The 23,825-nt window shown below is 38.6% G+C and overlaps 1 protein-coding gene across 1 annotated transcript; it reads right to left on the bottom strand.

Moving 5' to 3' along the window:
- Positions 1–6: 6 nt before the first annotated feature.
- On the bottom strand, positions 7–23,378 carry Wdfy2 (WD repeat and FYVE domain containing 2). Its single transcript, XM_071591497.1, has 9 exons — positions 23,327–23,378; positions 22,458–22,731; positions 21,031–21,172; positions 15,277–15,485; positions 13,940–14,200; positions 8,022–8,127; positions 6,581–6,702; positions 2,891–3,055; positions 7–1,509 (listed from the first exon to the last, which is right to left on the bottom strand). Exons 2-9 carry the CDS (start codon positions 22,637–22,639, stop codon positions 1,317–1,319), a joined length of 1,380 nt encoding a protein of 459 aa, XP_071447598.1. The 5' UTR covers positions 22,640–22,731; positions 23,327–23,378; the 3' UTR covers positions 7–1,316.
- Positions 23,379–23,825: the final 447 nt, after the last annotated feature.

Here is a 23,825-nt window from a genome sequence, read left to right as displayed (position 1 = left end):
GAAAAGTGAAAGTGATTGGGAGTTCTTGCAACTTCCATGTTTATTTCTCCATTTTTTTCATAAACTCATAAACATTGTAATTCACCATATAACAATGAATAGCCAACAAATTTTACATGTGAAGCAGGAAAGGATACGGCTAAACAAATCCATTTTCATAATGGAATACAAGGGTAGATTCATCTTAATGCAATATGAGCACAGTTTTGGAAATTCCACTTCAAACTACTTCAAACAGGGAACAACAAAGAGAACGTATATTCAACATTGAAATAAAATAGTCTCTATCAAAAAAGTTGCCAAAAATGAACAACAAATACCAATATTTGCTCACAATGTCTTTATACCATATCATTCATATATTTATATACATATATACTCCAAAGTCATATATCGTTTGAGGTTCAAATGGCTCATTTTAATGAGGACAAAGACTTTAAAGTGAATATTGACTGATGATATTATTCGAACAGCAGCAAAATTTCAACATGTATTCATCACAATCAACCATGCTCCAATTTTTTTCTGCAAATTCCAGAGGTACCCTCTAGCAAACTTTTTATCATTGCAATCGTAATATACATAGTTATGTACATATTTCTGGCATACGAGCCAGAGGGAAGGGAATTCAGCAAAAAAACCTCTATTGAAGTGCAGCCAAATGGACATTCTTGCCACTCTTGCACCAACCTCCTCTTTATTTGGCAGGTTTTAATCGAGTCAAACTACTTATTTCTTTTAATCATGTAAAGAAAAACCATTTCAAACCCGCTCGCGAGCTCAAAATTCAATGATACTCACAATGTGTTGGATAAATTGTTAAAAAATATAACATTGTAACAATCATTTTTGGCTGCGACTAGTGTTTGTTTTATCATAGAGTTCACATTGGTTAGCTATACAGACAATTATATTACAGAGAAGTTACCCCCTTAATGTGACTTTGCTAAATAGAGGTTTTTTGCTGCAACAGAGAAGGGGTAAGGGGGGGGGGGAAGAAAAAAAAAGTGGGAGTAGTTATAATTATTGTCGTATCTCTCTTTCTTTCTCAACCAAACCACAATTCCTGCACCTTGGCTTCTTTTGTTTAAATATTGACGACACGACATAGACAAATGGTCCCGGCAATCATTCATTCCCTCCTCCTGCTCCCAATGGAATGCAGTGCAGACAGAAGGGCCGTTCGGTTACAGGGTGCACCGGTAGGCACCAATTGACAGCTCCCCCCCCCAACTGCTTCGTTGCCACTCCCATACTTTTAAAGAGGCTGCAGAGGGGCGGAGAGAACAGCCCAGTATGCAGCAGCATTGCCCCCTTCAGTGGGCAAGGATGGAAGAAACATCCCATAGCTTGAGGAGTCTGTCGTGCCCAACGGTGAGTAGGCGCCCCCTCGCCTCATCTAGGTCCATGCACACAATCGAGTGGTGGCTATCGTGGGAGACTGCCATTGTAGTTTGCTGCTGCGATGGCCACCGCACCACAGACGAGGACCCCCCGGGATGAAAAGATCTGGGACAGAAAAGGCAAATGATAGTGGAACAATGCCAAGGCAGTTGACTAACAAGACAATGACAAAACATATCAAACTGATCCCATACAGCACCAATGATTATATGCCAAATCTTTATGACTAATTTTCTAATTAAAAATGAATTTCAAATCATTAACGGGAATTGACAAAGCATTCAAGTCAGGTTGTTACTGCATTCTTAGTCTTATAACTTAACTAAATAACTTAATCCATTGCCTATTACAAATGCCAAAGACTTGTTTAAAAAAATAAAAATTTTAACTTAAGTGTGCATTATTTCGGATCACTATCATTTGGACGATTACCTAAAATTGTTAAAAGGAACGTGAAATGCATATTTTTTGAATGAATTAAATATCAAACACACTTTTACAAATGTATTATTAAGAAATCAAGTCTGGAAATGTTTCCATTTAAGCCAATGCTTATCTGATTAATAACTGACAAAATGGGACAACATACAATTCAGGGAAGAGTAGCTATTTATGAAGTGAGTTGCTACTATTATAATAGCAGCAACATACTTCATGACTGGCACAATTCTATAACTGACAACCATCTCAGGCCCTTTTTTCCCAAATCAGAACTAATTACTTATTTAATGACAAATACAGGCACCCAGTGAAAGAAAAATCACAATAATTCATATTAGTTATACAGTTTGAAGAATGGTACCATTACCTATGACATGATAACTATTATTCCTATATTTTTTATTATACAGATATGATGCTCTTGCATGGACTTTCGACTATGATCTTGACTTGGAAGAAGGGCTTTGTTGAACCCTAGCGCTCTTCCGGTAGGTGAATTATATCACTCCTAGTAGGGTCATCCAACCATGTAATTAGGAGCCAGATGAAAAGTCCACACTATGCCTTAGTGAGGAGGCTGAAAAGACATCTCAACTCAGTGAGACAACCAATTGAGTGTCATGCTGAACAATGACAGCCATGCTTTGTGAAAAAATTGAAGAGTCCATAAGAAAGATTCAGAGCTTATGGAAATTATGGAATATGGAAATAAAAATACGCAGCTTTGTTAATTCTACTTAATGTTTGTTTTTCTGACCTAATTTTGATACTATTGAAACCCAGATCTTCAGATTAAAACATTAAGTGGAATTAACAAAGCTGCATTTTTTCTTTTCATAACGGAATAATTCCACAAAGTCAAGCCAGGAATTAAGAATTTTATTCTGAAATTATGATAATACAAAATAATAGAGATGTCACGGAAATTTTGGGATCACTCCGAAATTGAGGGGAGAGGTCATTTGTCTCTTCCGCTCCGCAGTAACCTCAAACCGAGCAGCTCATCAATGAGGAATGGGGGTGGGGAGAGTTGTTTTGTACTCACTGTTCCCCGTTGGTCTGCTGATCTGCCTGACCTCCGCTGCCGGATGGGGGCGATATAACTTCTCCATGGCACGGCTTGCACAGGCGCACTTCGAATTGGAAGCCCATCTCGGGGACAGGGGCACGACCGGGTGAGCAAGCATCACACAGCGCCCGCCCACAGCGCCTTTTCCAAGAGAAAGAGAAAGAAACAGTCACCAGTGCGTTCAGAAACCTGAAACTCACGATTTCCAAAACACTTAATTTGAACCTCATAGCAGTCCCCTAACTGAAAGTTTCTAACAATTTAAAAAATTGTTAATCCAAATTTTAATCATATTCTTTATTTCAAAACCTAAAAGAGTTCAAATTGAAAATCAACAAGAAGAAGACCGAAAAATGATGAAAGAAAAGAGAAAAGGAAATGTCAAAATTGAAATACAAATACACAATACTAACTTTGATCAGGTTGAAAATTTTTGTGACCAAAGAAAGTACAATCAACGACAAAAATACAAGTGAGACCAAGATCAAGAGAAGAATAGTTTTGGCAAAAAAACATTTCAAACCAAGAAAAACTTATTTGTTAATAAGTATATTAAGCAGAGAGACTAGTAAAAAGTTCATCGAAACATTTGCTTGCAGTTTATAGTTAGATGGATGTGAGACATGAACAATGAGGAAAGTGGAATGGAGACTGGAGGCAATGGAAATTGGAGGAACAGACGGAAACAACCAATGTAAAAAGAAAAAGTAACGAAGAAGTGTTCAGAATAAGTGAAAAAAACATATCACTATTAAGAACAATATGACAAAGAAGGACAAAGCTAATTGGACATGTACTAAGGCATAATCAATGCATAAAAAACATATGCAAAGGAAAAATAGTAGACAAGAAATCAAGAGGATGTACCAGAGCTGCTTCCTTCAAGAATATGGATCATTTTAAGAAACTTCTCCCATGGATGAACAGAATTAATAGAAATCAACTTCAGGCCATGACTGTGCCATGGTCTTAACTGGCAAATTGCAATTGTTTAGCTCCTACAGAAAATTAAAGAGACCTAAAAAGCATGTCCACCAGAAATTTATAACTGGATATGCCGAGGAGGAGGAATGTTATCTCAAATTGTCACATCAACTGAGGATATGAACAATCATTCAGATATATGTAAAATGCACAGGACGCTCATGAGAGAGAAGAAAAGCATAAAGTATACTTATTTAACAAGGGGAATTTTAATGATGTTTGGAAGATAATACAGAAGGAACAGGTGGAATTTATGATCCAAGCTTTAAACTCCAAACATGAAGGATACCTGAAGTTCTTCCTAAATATCTTATAATGGCAGAATGGACAGATAAAGACTTATTTATTCATTCTAAGTAGCCTCGTATAGTGCGATTATTTCATCTATCCTTAGTTTGTTGTCCTTGTTATTAGCAGCTCGTCTTTTATGTGCAAAGAAGTATTTCACACTTGGATACAACAGTGAATGTATCTGTAGTTTACATTATCACTATAATTCGAATTATTTTACATATTTATTGGAGACTAATAATTAAGAAAATATTAATTTTTGATGCATGTATACCTGGCGTTGAATCACCCCCAGCCACATACCCTAGCGGTGGCTAGCAGGGTACCAAATACAATGCATTTGTAATATATATGTATTCTTGGTCAGATTTCACACAGATGTGGAACAGCACTTAACACTCTTGATATCAATTGAGTGGAGCGGTGCAATATATTGGCTTCATGGTCACCAATTTATTTTATATGCACATCATTGTATACACTAAAGGCACTTAAACGAGGGGGCATAGAAGCCGGAAAGTGCTATCATTTATGCTACATCAATCTACTATTGGTATTTCATGACAATGCAACAATTTCAGAGTGTAAAAATCATTTGCCTTGACCGGGATCCTGGTCAAGGCGAATAATTTTTACACTCCGAAATTGTTGCATTGAAATGCATATTAGTCGATCACTTCGTTAATAGCTACTGCTGTTACTAAGTTTCTTGGAATGCTATGACAACTCCTCTTGATAAGCATTAGGGCAAAAGAAGTCATGACGACCACCAACGTGTGGGTGTGTCATATGTGGGTGCCCATAGAACCACAACTTAAATATTAATCACCATAAAAGACTTACTAAAATACATATAATAATTTAGAAATTCTCAAACATTGAAATTATTTTCATTATATAGTAAATTCCTTCATCTGGCCACTGCAGGTCTTAACCTCTGGCTGGATAAATGAATGGCTGTTATTCAGAAAACAAATTCAAAATATTATTTAAAATTTATTATTAATATTTGACATTTTACCATTTAAGTTAGGTTTTCGATGGACACACATTACACTACAGTACAACAATAATTCCCTTGCCTCTCCAAACAAAACAACCTGACACCCAACATTAAAATAAGTCCCCCTTCAATTCTGCTAACTTCCCTCCTAACTTCACACCATCCAACATCCCTATCTAATTTCTGCACCTTCCTCATTTGCCTAATTTTCTTCCCGGAGTGTTCAATAATCATAGCCATTCAGAATGCATCCATCTTTTCTTCTTCCTTTGGATTTTTCCCAACAAATACCAACCCACCATACCTATCACTCCGTTGTTTGTTTTCTTTCCTGCCCATTTCACCTCTTCCATCCTCCACACCCACATTTCAAAAGCTTCCAATGTATGCCTACCATATTGCTTCAATGACAATTTTTCCTTGTCGTACAAAACCAAGCTCCATATCACAGTTTTAACAAACCATTTCTAAGCATTCTTTTTATAAATCCCTGTGATCAATGCCCTCCTCCTTGTGAAAGTTCCGTTGCCAAATGCAATTCTTTTCTTTATGTCCCTACTACTTGAACCATTTTGGTCCGAAACACTTCCGAGATAGGTATACTGTTCCCACTTGCTTTAGTTTCTCACAGCTATTAAGTGAATAAAAAATATTTTTGTTGGGTAATCTTAATTATTAGAATAAAAAGGAAGGCAATAATTGAATGTTAATTGAAAATATATAAATCATTATATCTTTATGTCTTGAATGAAACCCAAACACACGTAATTTTTGTATGATTCACCTTTTGGAAGAACCGAGACCATATAAAGAAGCAGCTGCTTTAAAACATGACTGGATATGAGGGATTTGACTGTGCTTAGCTATATCTCCCGTAAGAACAGAGCTTTGAAATTTAGTTCACTATGATATTTTAATCTGGCACCACTATACAGGGTGGGGCGCTTAAATCCGGACAAGAATGCGTTTCCTTGAATGATATTTCCTCGCCGGGTTAGCATAATCTTCCCCAGACTTCTCCGAAGCATTATACTTAGCCACAATATCATAAACAGTTGATCTGGGGTACCCGAAGAATTGAACTATTTCACTGGGTGAACGCCCAGCATGGACACTAAAGATAATAGCGGCTCTTTGATTGTACTCAGCCCTTGTACGTAACATCTGAGCCATTTTGAGGTTATGACTGTTTACTAGATGCCTATAGCTTTGGAGAACGCCAATTGTGACCTCCAGTGGAACTAAAATACGGCAATAAATTCAAATTGAAATTTGTACGGATTTAAGCGCCGCACCCAGTATATAAGACGTGACAAATAGATGCTTAACCAGGCACAGATAAATTACCAGAAGTAAACATGGGGTGGAGAGAAGTAAGAGAGACACACCTGCAGTGATGCTGTCGGCGCAATCCCATCCTCCCGACGCCACCCTCCAGGACGGCCTTGAAGTTCCAGAAGAAGGGCAGACCACAACCCTGACACACATCACTCTCCTGCCACTCGGGTGTCTGAATATATGCATGGGTAGGAGGGTAAGAGCATTGTTAAGTACTCATCTGAGATGGCGGGCACATATTAAGCAAAGGATAACACTACTATCCAAAAATAATCACTGCTATTTGAGAGAAAACTTCCTATCACGGGATCTACAAGGTCAGTACAAAAAAGATGAGACTGGTCTTTCTACATGCGAACTGATTGACAGATCAAAATCAAAGAGGTGCAGCCTTCTAGCTGCATCTGTGAGAAGTAAAAAACCACCTTACTCGTGGCCCTATCTTGACTTGTCTCTGCACAACAGCAATTCTTGTCTGAGCTTGCACATGCTTGCTGTACAAATTCTTGTGTTGGTGAGAATGAAGGTGTTAGAGAAACAGCGCGTATGAGTTGAATTTTGTTTTAACCTGGGGAAAAGTGCAACTGAAACTTATGCAATTATGAAGGGGCATTTTGCAATGAATCTATGAGTCAGGCACAGTTTATTCGTTGGTACAACCGCTTCCAGTCTGGACGGACGTTGACTGATGAAGAACCAAGAAGTGGATTAACATCGACATAAATGATGCCAATGACAACAGTGTGAATAATTTAGCATGAGCAAATCGTAGGTTAACTGTCAGAGAGATTGCCATTGAAGTAAACATTAAGTTTTGGAACGTGTTTCACCATTTTGAAAGAAATTTTGGGCGGAAGTTACCACAATTGTGGAAAAAGAAGTCTAGGTGCTTTCATCACGATTAATTCAACAGCGTACACGCCATTGATTGTTACAGGGTTTTTTTTGCCAAAAAAGCACACCTATGATCCCCCAGCCAACCTACAGATCTCTTCATGCATACTGCATACTCTCTGGATCTTGCTCCAGTGGACTTTTTCCTATTTCCTATGCTGAAATTCACCTTGAAAGGATGCGGATTTGAAACTATTGAAGACATCTGACAAAATTAAACCAGAGACTTCAAGGTTATCCCGAAAGAAGCATTCCAGCCAAGGCTATATTTTGAAGGGGATAAGCAAGATGAAAGTGTGACTAACAAAATCAAGTATTTACTCAAGCAGTCTCATTAGTTTTTGAACAGACCTTGTACTTGCCCCCACAAATAATGTTGGTGAAGTAAGAAGCCAAAGAAAGTTGTTATTTTGCTTTGTTTTCACTATAAATGGCCCAGTAGGATATGGAATCGAATGATATGGGGCTAATTGGTGCAACTGAGACAGTGGAACTTCTAGCTCAAAAATTTCTATGAAGCACCACCATGCTGTCATGGAGGAGGAGCTAACGGTGCTCTTAAAATAATGGGTCTTCATTAGATGAGGGGACACAAACCTCTTTCCTTTTAACGGCCATGTTCCAGAAGAACAGGGTTGAGTCCTCGCCACCTGAGATTAACTGCTTGGCAGCTGATGCATAGCAGAGTGATGCCACCACCTTGCTGTGGAGGAGAAAACAATGCTTTGCATGATGATCTTTGAACTGTAAACCCATTCTGCAGAACAATGATACCAACAAATATGATACATTCACCACTGATTTTTCAAGAGGCAAATGCTTTAAAAACCAAGAAAAACCTGGATTGCATGTCACAATTGGTTAGCATGCATGATTAGAATACTGATCCCTTCAAAATACAGTCCAATCAAAAACATGCTAAATGAGACCCCTGTATCATCATTGTAAAAACAGGACAGTTTCTGATAACTACATTGATAAACTACCGGCTACTAAAAAGACCCACACAAAACATTGGAGGAAGAAGGGATTGTGGACTGTAATGATATAGGAAGGAAAATACTCCTAAATGTATGAAAAATATCATAGTTGGGTTTTCTATCCTCAATTTTAGAATGATAAATAGAGCATACTAATTATAGAATGCTTTTCCACAAATTATTTACTTATTAATAAGAGTACATTTTCTAGGAATGGGATTACACAAGCCAAATTCCATTAACAATTTATGTATTGGCTGTCACTTACACGTGACTATTCCTAAAGAGGATCACAGAAGGCACCCTGACACCCCTCTTGTAGATCAATGAAAATTTTTAAACAATGTAATAGGGTGGTATATCAATGATGCCTAAAGTCAATACGGGGAGACGATTGCAGGTAAATATTGACTGCAGAGGAATTTTTGGAATGAACATTTTCTGCATTTTTGACAAAACTACTGCGATTAAACTTAACAATTAAATAAATAGATAAAGAACGTACTACGGCCGAGTGCATGGAAAGAAAGTAAAACCCAAAGCCGTACACTTAAGGGCACTTATAGGTGGAATATAGAAGGGGGTGGGAAAGTTATTGTTTGGCGGGAAGCCAGAGGCCAGTGACCCGTCACTCAAACAAATGAAATTTAAAATAAATAGTTCTACCAATTACTCCCTTGATCAGGTATTTGCACACCAAATTGACCTTCACAAGTCGCAACCACACACACACGCAGGGTTTACGGGGCGGGGAGCCCGACGCCAGTGACCCGTCACTCAGACAAATGAAAAAATAAAATAAATAGTTCAGACAATTACTCCCTTGATCAGGTATTTGCACCACAAATTGACCTTCACAAGTCGCAACCACACACACACGCAGGGTTTACGGGGCGGGAAGCCCGACGCCAGTGACCCGTCACTCAGACAAATGAAAAAATAAATTAAAATTATATAACACTTACTCCCTCGCTCAGGTATTTGCAAACAAATTGACCTTCGCAAGTCACAAACACTCACACACACAGGGTTTACGGGGTTGGAAACCCGGCGCCAGTGACCCGTCACTCAAACTCGGACGACACAAAAGTACAGTGCTGGAGGGGAAAGTGCCGAAAAACCTGACACCAGGTGTTTCGCCTGCTAAGCAGGCCTCTTCAGAGAAGAATGATTAGTCGGAGCCAAAATATGTAAGTAACAGTTAAGTAGGGGAGGGGGGGCCTGGTAACGGACGGGGGAAGGTTATGGGGGGGGGGAAGGAGGGGAAGCACGGGTGGGTGGGCGAGGGGCCAACAGGAGAAGGTACAATTCTTGGGAAATTTGAAGGTCGAAGGGGGGGGGGGGGTGGTCGTTTGACCGTTGGGGAAGGGACGGTCATGATTCCGGAAGGGAGATTGAAAACAAGGATGACGATATTGGGCCTTTGTCACTGTTCATGAGTTTTTCTTTTGTTTTGTTAATGTACAGACTTTCGTAATGGTCGAGTAGGTGATTAGGCACATGTTTCAATAGCTGTAGGTCTTCAATTGTGATGTTGTGTGAGTTTTCGTGTATGTGTTGGGCGACGGATGATTTGTTGAAATTTCCCAGTCTGTCACCCTGTGTGTGTGAGTGTTTGTGACTTGCGAAGGTCAATTTGTTTGCAAATACCTGAGCGAGGGAGTAAGTGTTATATAATTTTAATTTATTTTTTCATTTGTCTGAGTGACGGGTCACTGGCGTCGGGCTTCCCGCCCCGTAAACCCTGCGTGTGTGTGTGGTTGCGACTTGTGAAGGTCAATTTGTGGTGCAAATACCTGATCAAGGGAGTAATTGTCTGAACTATTTATTTTATTTTTTCATTTGTCTGAGTGACGGGTCACTGGCGTCGGGCTCCCCGCCCCGTAAACCCTGCGTGTGTGTGTGGTTGCGACTTGTGAAGGTCAATTTGGTGTGCAAATACCTGATCAAGGGAGTAATTGGTAGAACTATTTATTTTAAATTTCATTTGTTTGAGTGACGGGTCACTGGCCTCTGGCTTCCCGCCAAACAATAACTTTCCCACCCCCTTCTATATTCCACCTATAAGTGCCCTTAAGTGTACGGCTTTGGGTTTTACTTTCTTTCCATGCACTCGGCCGTAGTACGTTCTTTATCTATTTATTAATGATGGCCTCCAAGTCAACCGAACGTAACCGATATCACCGGCTTAAGACCAACATCCTTAAAATCGGTGCGGACATTAACTTTCTCAAAAACTGCCAAAGTAACGGAATTCTCCCCCGATTCATCTCCTCGACCACCTTCGGAAAAAACCAATTTTCCCGCTATGATTCCATGATAAAAAACCGTATTTTGAAGTCTGAAATCCAATTCCTTTACGCAAAAAGATCAAAACTTGAAATTGAAGCCTACAGTATTCATCTTAAGTTAACGGCAGGTCTGGATTCAATTGAATTTACCGAGTGGTTAGAATATGATAGGAAAGTCCATTCAGTCAGCATCCATAAGCTACGGCAAAAACAATTCTCACTTTCCAAGAAATTCTCCTCCCTCAAGGACGAAAGCACCCATCCTCATGTTGCCAAGGCGGATCAATTCCCTTTTGTAGTTAATCTTTCCGAGACCAGCTTCTCCCGTGAGGAGTTACTTTTACTAAACCGAGGCCTGAATTTCAGTGTTAAACCCCCAAAACCACCCTTGAATGATCTCATTGCACACATAGAATCTGCCATTAAATACCTTGATATGGGAACCAAGAATCAAATCCGGACTTGCTGTGGGAACCAAATTAGGAAAAACCTTACGCAAGTCCCCAACAAGAGTGTACAACCTCCGAGAAACCTCTTTCCCCTTATCCGCTCACTTCGTAACAAAAACTGCTTTTACTTAAAATCTGACAAAGGGAATTCCTGTGTTATTCTAGACAAAGACACCTATTTCCAAAAAATGCAATCTCTTATTGACAATGGTCCCTACACCAAAATCTTAAAAAACCCCCTCAACAAAATGATCCTAAGCTATAAGTCTGCATTAACTAATTGCAAGCACCTAATCGATAAAAAACTTAAATTCAGACTTAATGTTTCGAACCCACACCTCCCACGCCTATACGGACTCCCAAAAATACATAAAACAGATTGCCCTATGCGCCCCATTGTGTCCGCCATCAATTCCCCCACCTACGAAATATCCAAGTGGCTTACGGGTGAATTCTCCAAGATTGGGTTTCAAAGTTCATCCAATATCAGAAATTCCATCGATTTCATTGAAAAAATCAAAAACATCACTCTTACGGACCATGAGATTCTTGTGTCCTTTGATGTAGAGTCACTCTTTCCAAGTGTTCCAATCCCGGACACCATAACATTTGTGGCGGAGTGGCTCCAGTCTAAGAACATTTCCCCGGTAGAAATTAGAGAATACATCCTCCTGACCAACCTTGTTATGAGTAACAACTATTTCTCCTTCAACAATTCCTTTTACCAACAAGACTTCGGCACCACGATGGGAAATTCCCTTTCTCCATTTCTAGCAAACCTGTTCATGTCCCGCTTTGAAGAGCAATGTCAAAGAAAATTTACCTACTTCCCAAAAGTTTGGTTTAGATATGTGGATGACATATTTGCAGTCTTTGATACCAACTCATGCTCTTTAGAAGCATTTCAAAACCAACTTAACAGCCAATACCCCTCAATCAAGTTCACGGTCGAATCTGAAATAGATCGGTCCCTCCCCTTTCTTGATCTTAAGATATCCAGAACCCCCTCCAACCACCTCTCATTCAACATCTACAGGAAACCAACCCACACCAACAATTACATACACGAATCTTCTTTCGATCACAAAACACACAAATTCGCTGCCTACCACTCCCTAGTACATAGGCTCCTCAATGTACCTTTGTCCAAAGCGGATTTCATAACAGAATTAAAACACATAAAACACACGGCTGTGGTGAACGGCTACTCAGAAAAGCTCATTGATAACATCTTAAAAAAACACAGGAACAAAAGACATCTCCAAAATAACACCACACTGTATACACCAGGTGACAAGAAATTTGTCAAACTACCTCACCACCCACAACTAACAAAAGGTCTTCCTTCTATCTTCAAAAAAATCAATTACACACCCACATTTGTTAGTCAAACTAAACTGAAACACCTATTTGTTAATCCAAAAGATCCTATTGATACCCTAGACAAATCTGGAATTTACAAAATCTCCTGCCCACATTGTGACCTTTCTTACATCGGGCAAACTCGCAGAAATATTCGCACACGCTTTAAAGAACACGCTGCATGTTACAGACTGGGAAATTTCAACAAATCATCCGTCGCCCAACACATACACGAAAACTCACACAACATCACAATTGAAGACCTACAGCTATTGAAACATGTGCCTAATCACCTACTCGACCATTACGAAAGTCTGTACATTAACAAAACAAAAGAAAAACTCATGAACAGTGACAAAGGCCCAATATCGTCATCCTTGTTTTCAATCTCCCTTCCGGAATCATGACCGTCCCTTCCCCAACGGTCAAACGACCACCCCCCCCCCCTTCGACCTTCAAATTTCCCAAGAATTGTACCTTCTCCTGTTGGCCCCTCGCCCACCCACCCGTGCTTCCCCTCCTTCCCCCCCCCATAACCTTCCCCCGTCCGTTACCAGGCCCCCCCTCCCCTACTTAACTGTTACTTACATATTTTGGCTCCGACTAATCATTCTTCTCTGAAGAGGCCTGCTTAGCAGGCGAAACACCTGGTGTCAGGTTTTTCGGCACTTTCCCCTCCAGCACTGTACTTTTGTGTCGTCCGAGTTTGAGTGACGGGTCACTGGCGCCGGGTTTCCAACCCCGTAAACCCTGTGTGTGTGAGTGTTTGTGACTTGCGAAGGTCAATTTGTTTGCAAATACCTGAGCGAGGGAGTAAGTGTTATATAATTTTAATTTATTTTTTCATTTGTCTGAGTGACGGGTCACTGGCGTCGGGCTTCCCGCCCCGTAAACCCTGCGTGTGTGTGTGGTTGCGACTTGTGAAGGTCAATTTGTGGTGCAAATACCTGATCAAGGGAGTAATTGTCTGAACTATTTATTTTATTTTTTCATTTGTCTGAGTGACGGGTCACTGGCGTCGGGCTCCCCGCCCCGTAAACCCTGCGTGTGTGTGTGGTTGCGACTTGTGAAGGTCAATTTGGTGTGCAAATACCTGATCAAGGGAGTAATTGGTAGAACTATTTATTTTAAATTTCATTTGTTTGAGTGACGGGTCACTGGCCTCTGGCTTCCCGCCAAACAATAACTTTCCCACCCCCTTCTATATTCCACCTATAAGTGCCCTTAAGTGTACGGCTTTGGGTTTTACTTTCTTAACAATTAAAACCAAATCTATTTCTATTGCAAAGTACACAAGTGGTTACCAATTTAGGAAAGCCTCTGAAGTTATTAAAAAAAAAATACGTTTCACGCCTGCACATTTTCAGCCACTTGAATAATGGCATGGGTGGTGAGGCACTGAAGTAAATGATATGAGAAGAAACTGAACTTACTGGTGGCCCTGGAGCTCATAGGCCGTGCCCTTTCGTCCACCAATGTCCCAGACGATCACAGAGTGGTCAAAGGATCCCGAAAAGAGGAGGCGCTCTCCAGCATCCCAGGCCAAGCACCGCACACTGCCTGTGTGGCCCTTGAGGGTTGTGACGAGCGTTATGGCACAGTTGCTCACTGAGTCGAGGGGAGGGTCCACCTTGAGCATTGCTATCTGCCCTGAGTAGTCACCCACAAACACATGACGGGACTCAACGTCGTACATGTTGGAATTCGTTAAGGCATTAACCTGCACAAAAACATATAAAACAGCAAAATATTGCTCAACACAAAAGAGGGATGCACATACAAGGAAATCTTAAGCATCACACAATAAGAAGAGACAATGTCACACTGCATGACAATTTCATCTGACTTTCATTCGTTTAAAACATGATATCCGTTGTTCCTTTCCCTGATTTTACTCTAGATTCTTTGGGGTCTAAATAGGCATTTTCCTTTTTACAGGACCCATCCATCCTCGATTGGTAAGAGACTGTTGTCCGAATGAAACCTATCAGATTATAATTTTGATTTGCAACAGTATCTAACAGTTAATAGGCCTACAGGAAACACAGACTTATCCTAAAATTAAAATCAACAATTTTTTTGAAAATCCTGATTTTGATGTCATATTCCTGATTCAGATATAAAATCCCAGATGTTTAAAAACATTGAAAAAATACAGAGCAAGGAACTGGCCCCCCCTCCCCCTGATGGGCGAATTTCATATGCCATCAAGCTTAATATTAGGTGAACTCTATCGCCACCTATTAAATTGACCTTCAGTTTAATTACAGCTTACTTTTTTCCAAAAAACATTGGCCCTCTTCCCAATTGTTTCCTGAATGTTTTGAAGAAGTTTAACAAATCCCGGACTTTTTCCTGGTTTATAAATTTTCCCAAATCACTGGCACCCCAGTATTAATAAGGGTAACAGTCAACTAATGACTGATGTAGAGCAATACTTAATGCTTCCTCCCTGCAATTTCTTGCAAATTGAAGTTAGAAATAGTTTTTTCACTTCCCTCAATGAGACTACTTAATATCCCAAATACTACTACTCCTCAATACAATGCAAGAATTTCAAAATATAAAAATCATTCAACTTTACTGGGATTTGAACCCGCATTACTGGAGGACTCAGTTAAAAGTTACTGCTCCGGCATCTCCCACAACTTCTTTGAACTACTACTAAAGTTTGAATTAGATTGGTTTAAGGGACATATTTTATCACCAAATATCAGATTAAATACACAACCACTACTGCACAAGCATGGAGGAAGTAAGAAAAGGATACTTGAGTGCCAAGCACCATGCCTGTAGCTGATGCCGGCCAAGCAGCCTTCCAGTGATAGTGCAGTGCACTGTGAAGCACTTGTCTCTCCCGCAGCTGAAGAGCCAGCGGTTCTTAGGGACAAAGAGCAAAGCTGCCACTCGTCCCATGTGTACACCTGGGTAGTCCCGTGAATGACTCATGCCATTGAAGTCTTCGGCTAGGCAAAACTCCTGGAGAGGAGAGAGAAAAAACCAGGGGATAACGTTAGTGTCTAGTGCCCAGTGCCATAAAAATGCCTTTGGGCTGGGCTACCCATGGCACATGCCAAACAAAATTCCATAACTTCTCCGGCCTAGAGTTCATGAGACAGGATTTTGAATTCTCCAATCAAATTAGAAGAAATTTGAATAACAAGACCATCTCCTTGCATGTGCACCTCTCCTTTGTTTAAAAACAATAAAAAATTGTTTCTGTTTTCTTCAAATTCGCTCAATAATTAGTGCATGAATACAATCGATGGAGTGTATTACATCTTATTGAAAACCGACACCAAATAAGTCACGCACTATAAATAAGTAATGTTACATTTATTTGGAGTATGTGACAGACCTAATACATTTTTCAAATGAATTAGCAGTCTTTTTAGAATGTATATGTTACTCTCTCTACATTATTTATCACACTATTTAGGTACACCGTAATACATACATACAAGTACACAGTAATAACAATTATTTCTTAATTTGTTTCTATAATTCATTAAGTTTCCCCTATGCTCATTTAGAATGACATGTCAAATCTGGATATCTACTTAATTATTGAAAGCTTCTTCACTTATGCTCATCAATATTTGCTTAAAATCTCCCAATTTCTTGTCTTAATAATAGCAGGTCCTTAACACTGGTGACAAATTCATTCTTAGATCTCCATGTCTTGGTGTGATGGATGTAAAAATAAGTCCAACAGGACCCTACTTTTTGCTGATACTATAGTATTAACTATCAAATCATAGTCACAATGATAGACGGGAGCTACATTTCAAGTCAATTTATCCTTTAGGAGCATGAAAGAATGGTTCCGTAAAAATAAGCATGCCTATTTGTAGCAATAAGTCCACTTACATTTCACCCAATCCCTTATTCCACTGAGAAACAATCCCCAAAATATTCCCATTTTCCTTAACCCACAGTTTTCTTCTTGTGGGCTTGCCATGAATACATTTTGTACTCATATGCCTTGATTAAGCAAATCACACTTGGAATCACCATATGGAAAAATGGAAAACAGAAGAAGGGAAGAAACAAATAGGTTGGATGCAAAAACTTAAAAATAATGGAATTATTTGGAAAGACAAAGAAAGGAAAACAACATAAAGACAATAAAACTGCTCAGAATACTTTGTTTGTGAAGGATTACCTAGCCTTGATTATTATGAAGAGATAACCAAGAACTACCATGCAGAAAAGAGTGAAAATTAAAGCGCAAAATAGTCACTTTCTTGTATTGTAGGACACTGGCCTGACTAAACAAGTGCTGACAAGGTGATGTGACATTTTCCATTGAAGGTCTGGTTGTCACCCATTTCCTAAAGCCAAAGGCAAAAAATAAACTTTTCAGTTTTCAAACACTTCTGAGGTTCAATAAAATGTTTAAAAGATATAAGTAGTCCCTATTGTTTTTTGATCTAGTACAACTGTGATGACAGATCTTGTGCTTATCCAGTGTATTTTTGAGTGAAATCCTCTAGGGTCTTCCACTGAATTAGTGTCTCCATTGCTACCAACGTTTCAAAAATCAAATCGGTCATCGTTTTTAAGGCTTCTGAATGTCATTTTGTAGATTTACTCCCATATACATATATACTTGTTCTGGGATTAAGTGTCTTCTGATTTGTCCGTAGACCAACTGTCATCTAGGTGTACTCTGATTGGCCATGTGTTTTTCCTGCTTTTTAATATGCATTTTAGAATAGGTCTCTAGGTGTTACAAAATGGAAAACCTAAATCCCTATCCAAATTATTCTTCTGGGGGCAGATCTCAATATCTTCTTTGACCAGACAATCCTAATAGCCATTCGAGTGGCATAATATATTTACCTCATCCCATTTGATGATGTGATCCTGATTAATGAATGCTGTGTTCAGTGATTGCTGATTTCTCGAACTGTCTCAATTCCCAATACCTTTTAAATTCTTTCATGCAGGTTGCAATTGTGCAGTATATTTCACTACACTGCACTCACAGGGTATCTGATAAACCCCAGGAATCTGGAGGCCAATCGGATCCCTCACATTGACCAACCGATGCCTAATTATGACTGGTGGTAAACTAATTCACTTGCACAATCGCCCGGGCCCAAAAAAGGTCCTAGGAGGAATAAGAGGGTAATCTCAGAAGTACCCGACGCAACAAAGAAAACACAAATATTTTGGAAAAAATGTATTTATTTTTCAAAATACGTCTCCTATCAGCTCTATGCACTTTCCCCAATGATGTTCCATTAGTTCGATACCCTTTTTATAATAAAAACTGTCTTGCTCCCCAAAATAGCCATTAACTGCTGACATAGCTTCTTCACAGTTGGAAAATCTTTAACCACCAAGTTATTTTTTCCAGTTTCCGAATAGAAAATAATGCGATGGGGTTATAACTGGAGAATACAGTGCATGAGGTAGCAATTAAAACTTTAATTCATGAATTTTGGCCATTGCAATAACGGATTTGTGAGCTGGTGCAATGTCTTGATGAAACAACGCTTTCTTCTTAGCCAAATGCGGCTGCTTTTGTTTGATTTCTCCGCTCAAACGTTGCAATAAGTTTGCATAATACTTGCTGTTGATAGTGTTTCCTTTTTCAAGATAGCCAATGAAAATTATCCCTCACGCATCCCAGAAAACACAACCTAAACTGCAGATAAAACGGTCTTTGCCTTCTTTGGAGTCGGTTCTCTCTTTTGAATCCATTGTTTTGATTGTTCTTTCGTCTCGGGTGTGAAGTAATGGACCCACGTTTCATCAAGGCTTATGAAACGGGGCAATAATTCTGCTTTGTTGCTGTGAAACTTTGCCAAACACTCAATTGAAACGACACTGGTTTTGTTCCAGTGTGAGCAAATGTGGCACCCATCTTGCACACAGCTTTCGCATGTCTAAATTTTCAGTTAATATGCACTGTACTGCACTTTTTGAAATGCCTACTATATCTGCTATCGCGCACTTTCTGTCGACGATCATCCAGTATCACCTTGTGGATTTTCTTCACCATTTCTGGAGTTGTCAACTCATTTGGTTGATCAATACGATGCTCGTCTTGACAGCTCGTACGGCCTCGTTTAAACTCTGCTACCCAATATTTTACTGTTGTAAACGAAGGAGCAGACTCACCCAGAGTAGAATCCAGATCAGCTTTTATATTGGTAGGGCTGAGGCCTTTCAAATAAAAATATTGTATCATATAACAATGACCAATTTTCTCAATTTTCACAAATTCACTGAAAACGTTCAGTATTGATGGCTGCCAAACAAATACTATACAACATGGCATCTTCAAACTTGAAACATATGCTTTACAGATTGCATTATTTCTAATACGGTGATATTTTTCAAACAACTATCGCCATCTCTAGGTCAGGCTGGGTACTTCTGGGCCTTCCCATGTATTATGTCACTACTATTATTGAGTTACAGGATAATTTAAATAATAACAGTAGCGGCCCAAGAGCAAACCGTCGGCAAACAGATGTCCATGTGGAGAATAAACTGTTAAACGGCAAAATAAATAGAAGAAGGAAATTTCATCAGGACATGAAAAACAGAAATGGACAGGGAAGAGTGGAGGGCTATCGTCTATCAGCCTTCAGAATTAAGAAGAGATGAACTACAATGTGATGATGTGGCACTTAAAATTATGAGGGAATCATTCATTTCCTTTCTTTTCCAGCAACGTGACAGAAAACTTATTTAAATTCGTGTACACATTAGAATAAATGGGAAACACTTTAAACATTTCCTTAAACACTTAAACTACTTACCAGCATATTAAGATAAAGGCATATTAAACAAGTTTCTGCATAAAACAAATACAATGAATTCAGTTTAGACTAACTATACTAATTAACCTGAAGAGTCCTACAACATTTGAATTCACACATTAGGAAGAAGTTCGACCGACATCATGCGAAGAATAGCCCAAGCTAAGAACGCATTCATGAGGAAGAGGCAATTACTGCGTTCAAAGAACCAAAGGCTGGAAACAAGGAAACAATTCGTCAAGACTTTCAGGTGGAGCATTGTGCTCTAGGGCTCTGAGACTTGGAACATTGGAAAAGTGGACCGGCGAAGAATAGAAGCCTCTGAGACATTGTGCAGGTGGAGAATGCTGAAGATTAAATGGACAGGCAAAGTAACGAATGAGGAAGTATATAGAAGAGCAGAAGAGGACAGGACCATATGAAAAACTCTAGGGCAGAGAAGAAATAGATGGATTGGGTGCACATTGAGGCACAATGGATTGATTAGGAATATAATTGAAGGAAAAATAGAAGGGAAGATTCCAGGAGGGAGACCAAGAAACATGTACATAGGACAAATTAAGAACGATGAAAAACGGAGAAGGTATCAGGGATTGAGAGAGTTGACATTAAAGAGAGTAGAATGGAGAGCCGCAGTAAACCAATCCTAGGATTGAAATACCGATGATGATGATTTTATATTAAGCCTTTCCGCTGTTCGAAAAATACTATTCTACTCTCTGGCCAAAATTTCTGGGGCTAATCCTTTCCTACATTACTATTCCCAAACTTTTCACAATTTTTATGATGACCATTCAATCCATTTCCAACATTTTTCTCCCCAGGGCCAGGAATCTGATTAGATAAGTTTTTTTGGATCATTTTTCTCTCCACGTAGCATGCAACTTCTATCACAAAAATTGGTACTATTGTAGTTCTGGTCTTAGCAGGATCTTGAATCCAAGATGGATTATATTACAAATGGACCAATCTCACAACAAAAAGGAAAACAATTTCATTGTGAGTTATAGATAGCCAGACCACATTCCCAGTTTACATTTTAAATTCTCGATTTTTCAAAAGTGTTTAAAGAAATTTATTTAGCCCTGGCTTTTTCTTAAATTCTGAAGCTTCCTAACTGACTGACTACACTGCACGATTGACAAAGGTCAACTCACAGCATATGTGATCGTTGCCAAGGTTTATGCACTGCTGTGTCACCCTAACAAAATCTAGTATGTCCTTTCATATTAGTCCTACTTGGGTTAACCTTTTAATACCAATAAACAATATCCACAGGTCATGGATGAAGATAACATAGACATAACCGTATCTGCTAAGTTCCTTTAAAAAAGCTCATTTACATTTAGCTGACAAAAGAAGTAATAATTTTCAACACAAAAATAACAGATGAAGTTACGTAAAACTAATATGCCCTTTCCCCTCGGCCCCCCTTGGATTAAACTTTCACAAATTGCATTCAGTATCTTAGGGCTATGGATGAAGATAAATACAAATAATGAAATCTGCACAGTTCATTTCCAAAAATATTTCTCGGAGGAAAGGAGTACTCATTTTTTGTTGAGGAGTACTCAACTTATGCAACCTAGTATCACAGAAAAAGAGATAATGGGCAACAAAAGCATATAATTCCAGACCTGCAGAATTTATGATTTAAAGAGCTTACATAAATTTTAATATCAAAAGTCAAGGCTTTCAACACAAAAAGAACTTTTACATGGAGAAACAGTTAAAGTGTCACTTACAGATAGGCTGCCATTTTCCATTCCTACAAAAAGCAATCTGGTATCACGATTGAAGAAAACTGCAGTGGCACCAGAGGCCATATAGTGGCAAATGCTGGGCCAATATTGGCCTGAGTCTCGCTTCAGCCATACTCGTACCGATCTGTAATGAACATTTAATAATAAAATATACATGCTCGTAAGTACAAGCATAATTTAATTCATACATCCCCCTCCTATACTCCTTCCTTCATTTCCTCTCTACCTTCCTAAAAAGGGTGGCTGTGCAGCCAAAAATAATCCAAAAATATACTGAGAGGTTTACTTCTTTTTGTCGTGTTTTTGTCTCAGTGCTTATCCCCCAGAGTATATACTATTTAAAAAATCATAAGTTTTATAATCAACATATCTATATTACATGAGGGCATACATATATCACTTAGGTAAAGGCATTAATGGAAATTTCACTATCATATTAAATATGAACGTTGTTGAATAATAAGGGATATGAATATTGAGATGGAATTAACAAAGATTTGGATGAAAAAATGCACAATTTTATTAGGTTTAATATAGTTACCCCAATTTCTGCAGGCCGATATCACATGTTATGAAAAATGCTAATAGTTAGGGCGTGAAAATAATTATCTTTTTCAATAATGTTTTAATGGTAGTGGTGCAAGGTCGATATGAATCAATAAAATGATTCTTTTTCGTAATTAAAATCAATCGTCCTTAGGGCTAACAAGCCATTCTCATTGAAGTGACGACAGAAGTTATTAAAAATATGACTGAGCATTTTACATATTTGTAAAAAAACGTCAAATTTAACTCCAGTTAAACCATCATATTGTATCAAACGCTCAATTGCTATGTTCACATAACAAAATGGAAGGGAATATATTCTTCCACATAAATATGTTGACGCGGCATTCGTTCCAAAACTATTAAAACGTTCCATAGCCCAAATGGATAACAGCGGCGAGGGAAAATAGAAATTCAGTTTAATTGATACAAGCAAAGTTCAGGCAGAAGAATACACGAACAAAGAGTACAATCCTCAAGATAAGTAATCAACTCGTAAACGTCACATCGCCCCATTTAAGACGTGGTACAAATAGGAAAACTTCATTATCTAATTCCACAGACTGACTATGGTTGAATCTGTCATGTATTCAGTTTGGAAAATTCTTACGAGTGTTTATGCTACGATTTAAAACATTAATGACATTTGCCGTTTCTGAAATTCCCTATTCGGACACTTGAAACACCATATTAAAAACACAACATTACTTGACAAACCAAGTATGACTAACCACAATGCATTATTTAAACACTAAATAAGCTAGTAGCATAACATTTCACGACAATATATAAGAACATTTAATTGTTTACATAATCTTTTTAAGACGATCGTTGCTGTCAACATCAATCACATCAGAAAATACCTGTCATCAGAAACGCTAATAACTCCATCTTCTCCAGGAATGATGACCGCGGCATTCACATCGTCGTTACATCCTTCTAATTTGGACAAAAGTATTGGCTTACGAGTAGAACTAAACTTTTCACTATTAGAGCCGGGAGCAGGTTTGATCTCCGCAGCCATGTTGTCAATAAGATTAGTCATGTGTGGTCATATGGACGGCGGTGTTGCCAAGAGAAGACTTTCTTCACTTCATCCAAAGCGATCTTGATCTTCTTTGTGTCATTTCGAATAGCCTGTTAAAGTAATAGTATTAAAAGTAATGTCATCATATAATAACCCGGATGGAAAACACGGAAGCCAGAGGGAAAATGAGAGTATCGACAGACAATTTTCTAAAAAAAATCACTTATTTTCCACCATAATCAAGTGTTTCATCCCTCGGGATGATGAAACTACTGAAATATTAAAGTGATGGTAACCAGGAGGCAAATATTCCAGACAAGTAGGTGTGAATTAGATTGTGGTATGAAAAGGGTACATAATTATTTTCGTTGTTGTTCTGTTGTTACTCGAATGGTGGAGAAATGAATTAATTGTTGTCTGGGCTGGATTAGACAATGCAAATTCGTAAATTAGTATTCAGAATGTCTGTTTGCGGGCAATTAACATAATTTACCAAACCATGTTGATTTGGTAAATTTTATGTTTGTATAAGGATGGTTGTCGTCCTAATTTTCCTCAAATGGAATAACATGTGAGTTTGTGATAACAATTAACTTTTAGTCGATGATATACTATTTACAAAAATGATATAATTATGTTTAGAAATTGTACAAGAGTGAACTAAGCCGTTTGCATTTGAATAGACATTAAACAATATCCACAAACCGAGGGCAGACTATAAGAATAACGTATCTAAGTAGTACATTGCCTGCGAGAGAGGGAAGGGCCAGGACAACACAGGAAGCGGGTTATTTCAGTCTTATGATGTCAAATTCTCTCTGTGTCTTGCCAAATCTTTCAGTACTTTTCGTAAGAGTTTCCTAACATCATAATGCATCTTATTGACACCACTTTCCTATGTAATAATAAGGTTTGTTGGTAGGGGAAATTGACGAACAAGTAAAAACTGTTTAGTTATACGCAATATTTCTTTTAGTCTAATCTTCTCACTATTACTGTGGCAGCGCCTTCCCCTCATAAGTTCTCTAAATTTAAACCCTAATCAGATACGTTCCCTCTTTTCCGTCCATTTTATTGTATAGATTTATAGAATGATATATTCTTTGTTAAGAACCTCTACTGCCACTTATATTAAATTTAGGTTAATCACAATATTGAGATTACATGCTTAAGATTTTTCATTTTTTTGGCTCGTAATTAACAT

This window comes from Hetaerina americana, unplaced genomic scaffold (assembly GCF_022747635.1).
Source record: "Hetaerina americana unplaced genomic scaffold, ioHetAmer1.1.p SCAF_48, whole genome shotgun sequence".
In the NCBI taxonomy this organism is placed as follows: Eukaryota; Metazoa; Arthropoda; class Insecta; order Odonata; family Calopterygidae; genus Hetaerina; species Hetaerina americana.
Note: the sequence above shows the minus strand (reverse complement) of the source record. Positions and strands in the feature narration are given on the sequence as shown.

Coding starts and splice junctions, on each gene's coding strand:
- Wdfy2 (XM_071591497.1), bottom strand. CDS start 22,639: ATGACTAATCTTATTGACAACATGGCTGCGGAGATCAAACCTGCTCCC. Junction 3,056..6,580: donor CGCCGACAGCATCACTGCAG/GTGTGTCTCTCT, acceptor CTCTTGGAAAAG/GCGCTGTGGGCGGGCGCTGT. Junction 1,510..2,890: donor CAGCAGACCAACGGGGAACA/GTGAGTACAAAA, acceptor TTTCTGTCCCAG/ATCTTTTCATCCCGGGGGGT.